Raw genomic sequence first — 12,391 nt, 5'->3', positions numbered from 1 at the left:
GTTGTTAATATTCCCACCAAACACAATATATTTCACAAAACATTTCAAACCATATATTGAAAAATTTACATGAGAAAAACTAATTTTAAATTTAGGATCAGCACACTCGGATTAAAGAACAATTATTCTCTTTACGGCTGAGAAACTTCTGGTTTTCCACCACTTGCCGACAGGTTGCTTACACTGCCCATAGCCTACACTAGAGTTTGTATCGTTTTCGTTTTTCAAATGGGGGACGTGGATACGAGCAACTCAACATATTTACTCATAGCGGCGCAAAATCGCCCGTATACAGTGCTAGTGGTGTATAGTACGTACTAAATGTTTTGATAACGACGGCTACTCACCCCTTCACCTTATACATATATCGACTGCTGCTGCCGGCTTGTCGCCGATAAAAATGGCATTGTCGGCAGCAACTCGCATGTATTCCATTTTCACTTTAACTTTTTTAGAGTCACTGGTACGTATTCGTACCTCTTCATCCAAGGGAGTATCCTAATCTTCCTTTTATACACAGTAAGAATATCCGTTCTATAAAAATGAATAATGCTACAAAGTATGTTTGTGCGTTCCAGCTGACTTCCAAGTCCCTATTTTTGGTTGGCCGCGCGACAGCAGGTCGGCAACACGAAACTCGCTATACCAATTGTATCTTTTTACTACTATAACTAAACTTGTATCTCGTGCACTTTAGCTGTGTGTATGGGGGTACGCATACGTATCGTGCATTACGAACTACGTACGTATTACTATACTGATAGTGTTGTGTGTGGACGATTTTGTACCATCGTGTTCGGTGCGGCCAGATACCGACGATTTGTTGGCGAGAAACACGTCGGCAACACGAGTCGCCTACATTTGTTTGTATATTTGGAATAGAGTGTATTCTCGCAAGTGGTGTTTTTGAGACGCAATTGTATCAGAGGAACGAAGACGATAAAGAAGAGTTTGAATAATTTCTCTCATATCTTCTGCAATACTGAAAGTTTTAATTTATGAAATAATTTTTACTTCGTTGTAAATTAATTTTTGCTTTCTGTATGCACGTGAACCAATGGCGTAGTTGAACAGTGAGAAATTATTGTGGTAGTGGAAACGGCTGAATATACTATATTGTGATTTCAAGCCAATAAAACTGTCCAAGCGTCTCGGTATCCCAAAAAGAGTGACCACAAACAAAGATCTATCTGCATTTATGTATGTACAAAAGAGCAGCCCAGTGACAAGGTAAGAGTTGCACTGTATAATAGTTTTCTTAGAGATTCTTGTTTTTTTAATTAAGCATTTTAACATAAAAATTAAGTTAGGTTAATGGGTGGGTAGATTCTTGTGTGCGTAATTAATAGACATAAATATTTTGCAAATATGGTTACTTTATTTTGACCATAAGTTACCCCTGTAGGCAGGGTTGAGTTTACCAGAACGATTCCGTAAGCACTTTCGGGCAGAGTGTAGCTTTTAGTATATTTGTTACATTAATAGATTATTTTCATAGGCATGTCCTACTTTCTACTTTACTAGTGAAAATTCACTTCATCGTGGAAACATTATTTAACAATTATACTCGTATATACATACATGTATTTGACTTACAGTAAAGAACTTACTTTTTTGGAAGTACAATCAAAAGTTAGTGAATGATTTGTCAAACCTCATGTAAGCTTTATTTTCTTATGTAAAATTAAATTTCGTTATATAAATAAAAAAAAATAGAATCCAATTTCGATGACACTTATCTAACCCTTTCATTTCATTTCATTTATTTACTCATAGTGACTTACAACTAGACAATGATTACTTAATGCTAGCTTAATAACGGCTAATAGATCTTAACGCTATCAAACGGGTGACTATTACATAGTTTGGCCAACCCGACCTTCTCTGTAATCTACTTTACTGTGTATATTTTTATTTATACATCGATCTTGACAATTTATAATAGCACTTGGTATTTCCAAACTGCGCCCGCACTAAAGGCGCGAGAAGGTGAAATTTTACTTACTTAACCTAGTTACATGTAACTTAACCTAACTTATTTTAACTTAACCTAATTTAATCTAACTTAATCTAACATAATTAATCCTTAACTAATATTTACAATAAGCACATTACAATTTTCTGTGCTTATCCTCTATCCACCCCTACCAGGCAAGGAGTTTCAAAAAGGGTTAGGATTTTGGGTCTTAGAGATGAACTCACGATTTGGCAGGGCCTTAAGAATGTGGCCGATGGGGAGGTTTTACCCTGTTGGTAGAGTTGCCGAATTAATGGGTTGGGGTGGTCCTCCGTTCTTTCGAAGAACCTTTCCATTATTGTGAGAACGTGTTCTCGAAGTGGTTTGACTTTGGCTCGCCTATACACTTCGGCGTTTTTGCCGATCTTTTTTGTTTTCCAGTTGTAAGACAAGCCTGTACAATGTCTAAGGATTCGGCGTTCGAATGACTCGCATTTTGCCATTGCTTGGTTGGAGCAAGAGATCCAAGTTGGTGCTCCGTAACAGATAACGGGTCTTATAAGGGCCTTATACAGGGTCAGTTTGGTTTTGGTGGTGAGACCTACTGTCTTGCGAAGAAGATAGTAGATGCTACTGACTGCACCGCGTGCCTTGCTGATAGCGAGCTGAAGGTGGGGTTTGAACTTGAGGAGTTCGTGCAGGGTTACTCCCAAGTATTTGATCGAAGTAGATCCGCTCACTGTGGTGTTCCCGATTCTCATTTTCAAACGTTTAGCTTTTATCTAACCCTATTCCGATTAAAGCCCATGTATGTTTTAAGTACGAACTTTGTTGATTGTCCCTTCAATAACTAGGAAAGAAGCTAAGATGTATTGATTGTGACACAACGTTCTTTTAATTAATTATCTCTTGAAGAGCAATGAAAGGCTCCCTTGCTTGTCGGCTAAAAGGATAGAAATTTGCATGCTAGCAACCTGCAAATCTCCAAAGTTTATTGTTACCGAAACGACAACGATAGGGACTGACCTCACGCGGAAGACTTTTGCCTATTGAAAACGGACTATGATTCATTTCTGGAATGTGCGCACGCTCCTCGGCAACTGTGGCGGGAGTCCTCAGAATGCTCGCCTTTTCGAACTTAAGCGGGAATTCCAGCGATTTAAGCTGGACATTCTGGGGTTACGGTCTTGAATGAAGTGCTCTAACACACTTCAAGGCCTTGATCCAATATGGATTGTTGCGCCAACGATTATTATTATTATTCTGGGGTTAAGCGAAGTAAGATGGTGGGACTCTGGAGAGTACTCCTCTCACTCTTGCAGCAATGTGTTTTTCTATTCTGGCCAAGTGGTAGCAGACGTGAATCCGGCGTTCCCTTGACCTGGGAGCTGGTTTCTGACAGACTTCTAATTGCAAGATTTCGGTCCACGTTAAGAAGCATTACAATTGTACAATGCTACGCACCAACGGAAATTTCCGGTATAGTGGAGAAGGATTTTTTATACGAGCAATTAAACCGCCATACGAGCAATCAGATCACTTTGCGATCAGCAGTAGATTTAGGAGTTGTCTCCTGGATGTACGTAACATGAAAGGCGTTGACGTCGGCCTTAAAAAGCAGCACCCTTTGATGGTCCCTTACTTGTTGTGATGCGCTCGCCACTTCCGGCAGGATTGTGGAACTGGGATCCCCTGAGCTCAATATCGACCGCTTGTATAACACATCTGTCAGTGGGAGAACTATCTTGCAGATCGGATGGCATATACACTGAGTAACATGCCGGAGAATATTGATGAGCATTAGGCAGTCATCAAAAATGCTCTTTTTTTGGTGTTACACAGGTCGTTAGCCACGTCCCGAAGGGACGCAGAATCATAGAAATGGTTCGATAAACGGAAGGGGTTGAAGGCTTTGCTGACCGCTGCGAGTGAGGCGGGCTTGACGCACTCGAACTCCGATACTCACCAAAATCTCGAGAAGTTCAGCGTAGTGTATGCCGTGACAAGGGATAATTTATTATTCCACTGGTTAGGCAAGCGGAAGATGACGCAGATCGGAATGATTTCAGGAATGTATACCGCATCACGGAAGGGCTTGTATGTAGTCGCCAATCTTTCGATTGTCCTGTAAAGAACGCCAACGGTCGGGTTCTTATTCACGATGATGACCGACTGAAGAGACATGTTTCTGTGGACTGTTCCTTAAAGCAGAAGGGAAAGTATTGTGGCCATCAAAGCACTCAAATGGAGTAAAAACTTGACAGTCTCCTCGCAGAGGTATTAATCGCTTTACCTGCAGTCACTGCAGATCTACTGGTGCCACTCGTATCTAAATCTTGGAAAACCGAGACCTTTCCCAGAGAGTGAAAGAAGGGAATGATTTAAGATTCCAAAGGAGACACCCGTTTTGAATGCGTCGCAAAGATAACAGTTGAAATAATCCTGCAACATATCAAAGGGCATCTTGAAAGCTTGAGCAACATAGAGCAAGCTGGTTCCCATTCCGGATCCTCCTGCATTGACCACGTCAACACCAACAGTGCGTGGAGTTTAGATCTTCGCTTCACCTACTCTTCATTGATTTCGAGAAAGCTTTCGATACCGTGAACAGGGAGTGTATCTGAAGTGCTCTATGCAGGAGGAGCATGCCGGCGAAAATAATAGCTATTATTAGAGTGACATAAGGTGGCGCAAAATATCATGTGCTGCACCGAGACAAAACCTCGGAAGATTTTGAGCTCCAAAGACGAGTCCTCCAAGGTCACATCCTATCATCGCTATTATTTTTTCTTGTTATCGGTGACATACTTCGCGCTGCCTTGTCCGGAGGATGTGGAGGAATTTAATGGGCGATCAGATCTTTCCTCAAATACCTCGACTACACTGATGACATCTGTTTGCTCTGTCACCAAGTCAAGGACCCTGGCCAATACCAAAGTTCTCACTCTGGCGGGTCATCGCACTCTTTTTATTCGCATCAATGGGCAGAGCACCGAAGGCGTCGATCAATTTGTATATCCAGGAAGCATATTTTTCGTGGACGGTGCAACCGAACTGGATGTTGCCCGACGCATTAGCAATGCTAAATCCACTATGGCTGCCTTGCTAAAGTCTAAAAATGCAGTTGTCTCAACAGCAAGATCAAGTTGATGATGTCTAAGATACGTTCTAGGGTTCTAGGGTATTTTATTCTTACATTTTTGCATTTTATTGTCGCCGCTTCTAATGTGTCGCTTATTCATTGCTCCTCTCACCTTATTAACTGGTGGAGGTGTTTTGTTTTCTATTAGGGTTCCCCCTCGTGGCGAATTCATTTTCTAATACTTCGATATGTCTGTACTTCATGACAAAGGCAAGGAGTGGGGAAAGGGCGCTTGCTTGATAAACACTGAAAGAGATTTGGACCGGGTTTGATATTCTTGCCATCATCCGAACTTTACTCGGATCATAACAGCGTAGAAAGCAGTTTCGAAGTTTCTTTGGCATTCAGTCTTGTTAAAAATGTCTACCAAATGAGCTTATGTGGAAAACAATGAAATACTTTCTCTAGATTTAGGTCTGCAATGTAGATAGAGCGATGCTTCTCACAGTGTTTCAGATTTAAAGTGAGCGCGCTCCTTTCGTTGTTATAACCGTGGCTTGATTTAAAGTACGCAATCAAGGATCGATGTTAAGGGCTGAGATGGTCCTTTAGGGAACAGTTTTACTGTCAATGACGGTGTAACAAGGGTGACGTCTCATAAGGATGTTATCGATCTACGTCGTACCGCTCTCATTATAATATATAGGAAAGTATCATGTGGTGATAAGTAAATACAAGGTCGCGAGTGTCGTCAAAATATATCCACAATCCTCCTTATATTGGCACGGATAATATGTTGATGTTTCTGTCTAATTAATTCGATCTCATTAACTTATATACTACGTAAAAAACAAATTAGTGGTCTGTCTACTTTTCAAGACGACTAAATTCTTTGTGGATGACAGTCATATTATTAGGTTATAATTTACTATATCTTGCTTTGAGCAGTAACAAAGAAAAAGGTTTATTTCCTTAAATCTTCAAAGATATCAGAACGGATTATATCAATTTATTTTAAAACTCTTAAGCCAAATACTGTGTGTGCTTCCCGTATCAATACACCAGTTATGAGCATCTCAATCCATATCTACATGAACGGTGGATAGCCACTAACAATATCAAAATTATGCTAGTGTTAAAATTCGACTTTTTGTAAAGCATAATAATGAACTATAATTGATAAATTGATTTTAGGAGTTAATTATGGCCAACGCAACTTTTTATCTTTTGTAGCAAATATGATATGGACGAAAGAGCTGGTAATAGAGCTAATCGAAATGCTGAAAGCTGCACCCGCGTTGTGGGACATTAAGTGCAAGGAATACCAAGACAAAAATGCCAAATATAGAGAAATATCAAAAATGGCTTCACATTTTAAAACAAATGACCTTGAGATATCCAAGAAAATTAAATCCGTAAGAAGTCAATTTACACGAGAAAGGAAGAAAGTAGAGGAGAAAAGACGGTGTGGAATCGCGGTATGGTTTGGATATGACATGCTCACCTTTCTTGAAGGAAACGTCTCTAAAGGCGGTCGCACCACTAAACAGGTAATTTTTAAAAATTAATTATTTGGTATTCTATGTTAAGTCAGGAAATTGCTCCTTGTTGCAGTATACTATAATATTTTATAATAATAAAAAAAAATTTTTATAATTAGAACCCCACTGCTGGCTTTTTTCCAAAGTCGTAGTTATCACAGCACAGTATCGCTCGAAGGTTCCATCTCTTTGTGGTGGTCGGAAAAGTCCATCCTCATATAAGGGGCCGAAATGCTTTGGAGGATCTTCTCCAAAAGCGCCGCTAAGGGTTCCCACTTTTGTTTACTTATAAATCAAGTTTTGGAAAATTACGTGAGAACTAGCAAGATCATGGTCTTTAAAGCTTTCACCCTATGGAGATACATTTTGAGCGCAAGTTCTTTCATAGACTAAAGTAAACTCGGTTGACTATCAACAACCTTGCGTCCTTTTCTCCGGTCGTGATATTTTGGACTGTGACTTTTGATCCTAGGTAAGGAAACGATTTAACTTCTCCGAGCTGGTATGTTCTGTAATTAGCCATTAAGTTTCGTCGTTGTTCTCAATGCTAAAGTCGCCACAAGATATGACCCTTTTAATTTGGAATATGTTTAAGAGTCATTTTGGAATTTTTCCTTGCTCAACGGAGGTTGCTAGTAAGGTACAGTTTACTCCTAGTGGTTTAACCATGATTACCTGTCGTTCGGATTCATCATCACAATAAAAGCCCCGCTGTGATATGCGGCAATGGGGCCAGTATATACTGAGTGCATGGCTTAGCATTCATACTGGTGAAATCACTAAGAACTAATAAGAGCAGGAAGACCCCATGACAGTGTGCTCGAAAAGTGAGCGGGCGAGGATGAGGCTGGTAGAAAAGCAAAACCTTGTCAGTCGAGCAGTACCCGGTGGAGAGTTATTTTTTTGTGTTTTTCATTTTTTCTTCTTAGAGCCGAGCTAAGTCGGCCGTAAGAAAAATGTCTCAAGATAACTTTCTAATTAATTTTCACAAATTATAAGGCAGTTGCTTTTGTATCTAAGAAGTTGATGATAAAGTTATTAACGCATAATCCTGATATTTTTGTGGAATTATCCGTTTGCGTGTGAGTTTCTGCGTTAAGAGAACTCAACAGTAGTGCGCTGGGTTCTATGTTTTAAATTACTTTCACCTCATATATAACATCTTCCAAATTTTCCAATGATACGGCAATTTCGAGTTCGCATTTAAACCCACAAACTGAAACAAATATGTATCTCCTGAACGGCAAAGGGGAAAAGGGGAATGTGTCCCCTGCTTTTATTTCTCTAGAGACTTCCTCGGTTCGTGCATCGCTTAAATTTGCGACACCTAAAGCTCAAGTTTGTCCCACACGATGAGACTCCTAGAAGATCTGTGGCAACCGAAGATCCGCATGGATAAGGACAAATGCATTTAATTCTTGCCTCTTCAAAACCCCGAAGTTGCTTCTCTCCGCAAAACCGGTAGACGACCCAGACCTAGTCGACGTCTCTAATTACTTGTTGGAGAAGATGAAGATGGACGGTCCAACGGGAACTGTTGATCTCGTATCTAACCAGATCATGCTGACTGTAGCGCAGATAAATCTATGTACTTCGACGTTGCATTAATGTAGGAGTTCTGGATCGAAGGAACCGAACCAACAAACGGCTCCAAAGTAAATATTACAATTCATTCCACTGCAAATTTTTTGTTGATCGGATGGACCAAGAGTATGTATCCTTACCGAAAAGACTCTACACACTTTTCTATACTTGGATCTGAGTTTCAGAGGCCTAATGATGGGCAATCTGGTCCAAACAGAACGTGTATATCTCCTCGGCTTATATGGCTTACGACCGATCAGCGTCAACAGAGGAAGTGTTTCATGTTCAGTCCTTAGTGGAGCGTAGGAGATCCGCACAATCAGACGGTGCTTCAGTTCTACTATCATTACACTTAACACGGTGCAAATTATAATCTCATAGCAGCGAGACAAACACAGACGCCATGATGGCTGAGATTCGAGCTCGTCAACCATTGCGCCGTCAAACCCCACCAGAAGAACTACAACATCTGACATCCATCATCATAGCGAAGAAGGCTAATTTGTTAATAGGTTGTGACGTCAATGCGGGGTATATGCTTTGGGGCGACCTAAAGATCCTGCTCAGATCACAGTTGGATAAGTTTTAATCTAAATCGCGGCGTCTGATTACTTGCCTCTTCGCTGCTACGAGACCGTAGCCGTCTTCATCCCTCTTTAATTAAGCAACAGCTTGAAGTATATGCAATCCTAGGGGCGGCAACCTGGGTTATTGACGAGCTATTGAAAGGCAGGCGCATCGCAATCCGGGGCAATAGCCAAGCTGCAATGAGGACATTGAGTAGCTCTTCGATTACCTGGAAAATCGTTCAGGAATAGGAGAGTTCAATGCCGGACCGAAGCCAGCAATTGTAGTGTAAGTAGCATTGGCTAAGACTTCGTTTAAAAAGTGGGAACAATCTTCCCATAATAACAGGTCGCAGAGTCCAAATTCTGTTAGACACATTAAACTGTACCTGTCAGAACCAAACACACATGCTGTGAAGTTTACCCTATCAAAAAGCAGGGATACTTGCAAAATTATTGCAGGCATTCTGACTGGCTATAATTCACTAGCTGGGTATCTGCTTAAAGTAATAATTGTACAAGATTATGAGTGTCCTTCTTGTAATGAAGAAGCGAAATCCAGTTGGAGACAGGAATTCGAGTACAATGGGGCACTGTGGTCTGAATGTAGAGAAGCTATGGTTCTTCCGCCTCAAACACACAGATAGAAACCCAAACCACCTTAATGCCTAATCTCAGGGTTCCTCAATCCTTAAATATCTGTAATCTATAGGTATATGTACGTAGGTATAAAATATTCCTGTATATCCACTTCTCTACTATTAAAACTTAGTTTTAAAACGTAGCTAACAAGCATTTTTTATTAAAGAATTTTATAATAATAATGTATTTAAATGCTTATTAGGATGGTGCAGCAGAAAACGACGATAATATGGACAGCGATACGAGCGTTTCATCCTACGAACATGAAAGTGATGATTTTATAGAAAATATACGCGCATCACCTATGTCCACAGTTTCAACGCTTAGCCAAAAGAGAAAAGCAATGAACGACGATTCTAGGGAGGATGAAGCGTACAAACTGATGCGAACTATGAACCAAAGTATGACATTAAAGGATGATTTTGCCGTTTATGGAGAGAATGTTGCCAGCAGAATGCGTTGCGCAAATCAAAGTAGTCGAGCCATATCCATTGCCAAAAATAAGATAGACAATATACTATTCCAGTTAGAAATGGGTGAATTTGCAGCGGGTCAAATTGTGACACCTGGTGGACGATCTTCTTCCAATTCGCATCAACCAGGGGTTATCTATCCTTCGCAATCACCATTTGCCCCTTCAGCACATTTAAGGTCCTTCAGGCTTCCAACATCTTCCTTATCAACATCAGCAACATCAGGCCCATCAATGATTTATGTTAATACGTGGCAACCACGGTATGAGCCAGCGCCAGAAGCATACAATATTCCTGCAAACGAACAACCTAAATTGGAACAGGAAGAAGATGAATTTCTTGCTCCCCAAAGTAATTGATAACAGTTCTCTTACTATATCAACTTATGTACTAACTTTATTGATAATAAATTTATCATAGGCAATTTATATGTTTATTATTATCAAATATTTAATGTTTACATACGTAAATTTCATACACCTCAGGCACAATTAAGAAAATTTTTTGCTTGGAAAATTTAATAAGTTGGATACGGTAGTATATATATATGAATATATATATACGAATTTAATGTAATGCTAGGGTTTTGTGCTCTGTGTCAATAACGTCCACTACCGCGGAAAATCTTAGGAATTAGGGGAAGCGGAATCTACCGCAAAAAATAATGACTTAGCTGCCGTACACCTCATCCCAAAAAAAAAGGTGGTCGCAAGCCTCTCGATGGTCCTATGAGGGATGGTAATGGTGCAGTCCCTATCCATGACGACGTAAAGCTTACGAGGTAAAGGGAACATTTCTGCTTCTTGTGGATGAAATGGCTAGTTACCGAAAGATTCGGATACGGGCTGCTCATCCAAACAAAAGAAAAGCCATCTCTCAGTTCCCTTTGCGGAATACTCCTCCTCATCTCTGTCGGTTGGCATTAATACTATCGGTCTGTCTATCGGGCATTGTCTGTCTGCATTAATATAGTGGCAAGCGGTGCCTTGCGCTAATGGCGGCAAAGATGTTATGATGGGTTAGTTGGGTAACAGCCCATGGCCACAAATGAGGACACCCGCAATGGATATGACCTTGTCCCGACCGTGGAAAAATGGCGAGAGAGGCGTCTCCGATGGTATTTTCTCTTTTTAAGGTTTTCTGTAAAACAAAACCTTATTGAAATCGATTCAATGTCTGTCTGTCTGTCTGTCTGTCACACGCACTTTTCTCCAAAACGGCTAAACCGATCCGAACGAAATTTGGTGAACAGATGGGAACTATGAAATCCCACGCATACAGCAAGTGGCATAAATTTAGGTGGAGTTTAAAGGGGGGCTCCCCATACATGCAAAGGGGGGATTCAAAAATTTGTTTCACCGGATATAGTTGTGCAGGATATCAAATGAAAGGTCTTGATTTGTACTTTCCGAAACTGACATTAGTTTTGACATGAATTGCAAAGTGCGTGAGTAAGAAGTCAAAATCTACACACTTAAAGTGAGACAGGATTCATTTTCGGAAACTACCCAACCTAAAAATCCGAAAAAAAATCAGGGCGCTGCGCTTAGATAACATCTAGGCCTCAAAATATGTCCCATTCCGATATCTGCTCAAATAAACTTACTAATAGTATATTACTACTTTTTAGAAATTTACTGAAAAACCCCCCTTAAATTCATTCTAGGATTTCCGAATTTTGTATCAGCATAGAGGACAATATTTCGTATATATATGTGCTAAATTTCATGGAAATCTGGTAATTAACGCCAAAGTTATAGCAGTTCAAACTTAGCAATTTCGCGCGAATTTACTGCTTTCAAAGCCATACAAATCAGATGCTGACATCCTAATTACCCGGAATAATTGACATTCGCGTGAAATATTATCAAGAATCTATTTATCTGCAGCCCTTTTTAAGATTTTGCGAAAAACACTTACGTGAAATCTAATCTTCGAGAGATGTCCCATTCCGGTATCTGCTCAAATAAATTTACTAATAGTATATTATCAACTTTTAGATACTGACTAAAAAACTCCCCTTAAGATCATCATAGGTTTACTGCACCGGCATAGAGGACAGTCTCGTGCATACACATGCCAAGTTCCATGAAAATCCAACTATTAGTGTCAAAGCTATAGAAGTTCAAACTTATCAATTTCGTGCTAATTAACAGCATCCTAAGTGATCCAAATAAGATGCTCACGTCATAATTAACGAGAATAATTGAAATTCGAGTGAAATATTAAAATTCCATTCAAGAAGAATCTAATTCTCCCTAGCCCTTATTAAAATCGGTTTACTGTCTGTCTGTCTGTCCGTCTGTCTGCCTGTCTGTCTGTCCGTCACACGCATTTTTCTCGGAGACGGTTATAGCGATTGACACCAAATTTGGTAGAAAGATGGGAACTGTGAACGCTCACGCATACAGTGAGTTACATCCTTTTACGTCGAATTTAAGGGGGGGTCCCCATACATGCAAAAGGGGGGTGTAAATTTTTTTTTCATCACATATAGTCATGTGGGGTATCAAATTAAAGGTCTCAGTTAGTACTTTTCGAAGCCG

General features: G+C 40.1%; 1 protein-coding gene across 2 annotated transcripts; it reads left to right on the top strand.

Moving 5' to 3' along the window:
- Positions 1-799: 799 nt before the first annotated feature.
- On the top strand, positions 800-10,269 carry LOC119649375. 2 transcript variants are annotated; one of them, XM_038051492.1, is made up of 4 exons: positions 800-1,230; positions 6,273-6,589; positions 9,575-9,845; positions 9,899-10,269. In XM_038051492.1, the coding sequence occupies exons 2-4, from the start codon at positions 6,278-6,280 to the stop codon at positions 9,910-9,912; spliced, it is 597 nt and encodes a 198-aa protein (XP_037907420.1). In that variant the 5' UTR covers positions 800-1,230; positions 6,273-6,277; the 3' UTR covers positions 9,913-10,269. The 2 variants fall into 2 exon arrangements, with proteins under 2 accessions (XP_037907420.1, XP_037907419.1); XM_038051491.1 differs by having other exon boundaries at positions 9,575-10,269.
- Positions 10,270-12,391: the final 2,122 nt, after the last annotated feature.

The sequence above is a fragment of the Hermetia illucens genome, chromosome 2 (genome assembly GCF_905115235.1).
Source record: "Hermetia illucens chromosome 2, iHerIll2.2.curated.20191125, whole genome shotgun sequence".
NCBI classification, from domain to species: domain Eukaryota; kingdom Metazoa; phylum Arthropoda; class Insecta; order Diptera; family Stratiomyidae; genus Hermetia; species Hermetia illucens.
Note: the sequence above shows the minus strand (reverse complement) of the source record. Positions and strands in the feature narration are given on the sequence as shown.

Bases quoted from the DNA above. Each gene is read 5' to 3' on its own strand.
- LOC119649375 (XM_038051491.1), top strand. From the start codon at position 6,278: ATGATATGGACGAAAGAGCTGGTAATAGAGCTAATCGAAATGCTGAAA. The intron at 6,590-9,574 runs GTAATTTTTAAA...AATGCTTATTAG, and splicing joins GCGGTCGCACCACTAAACAG to GATGGTGCAGCAGAAAACGA.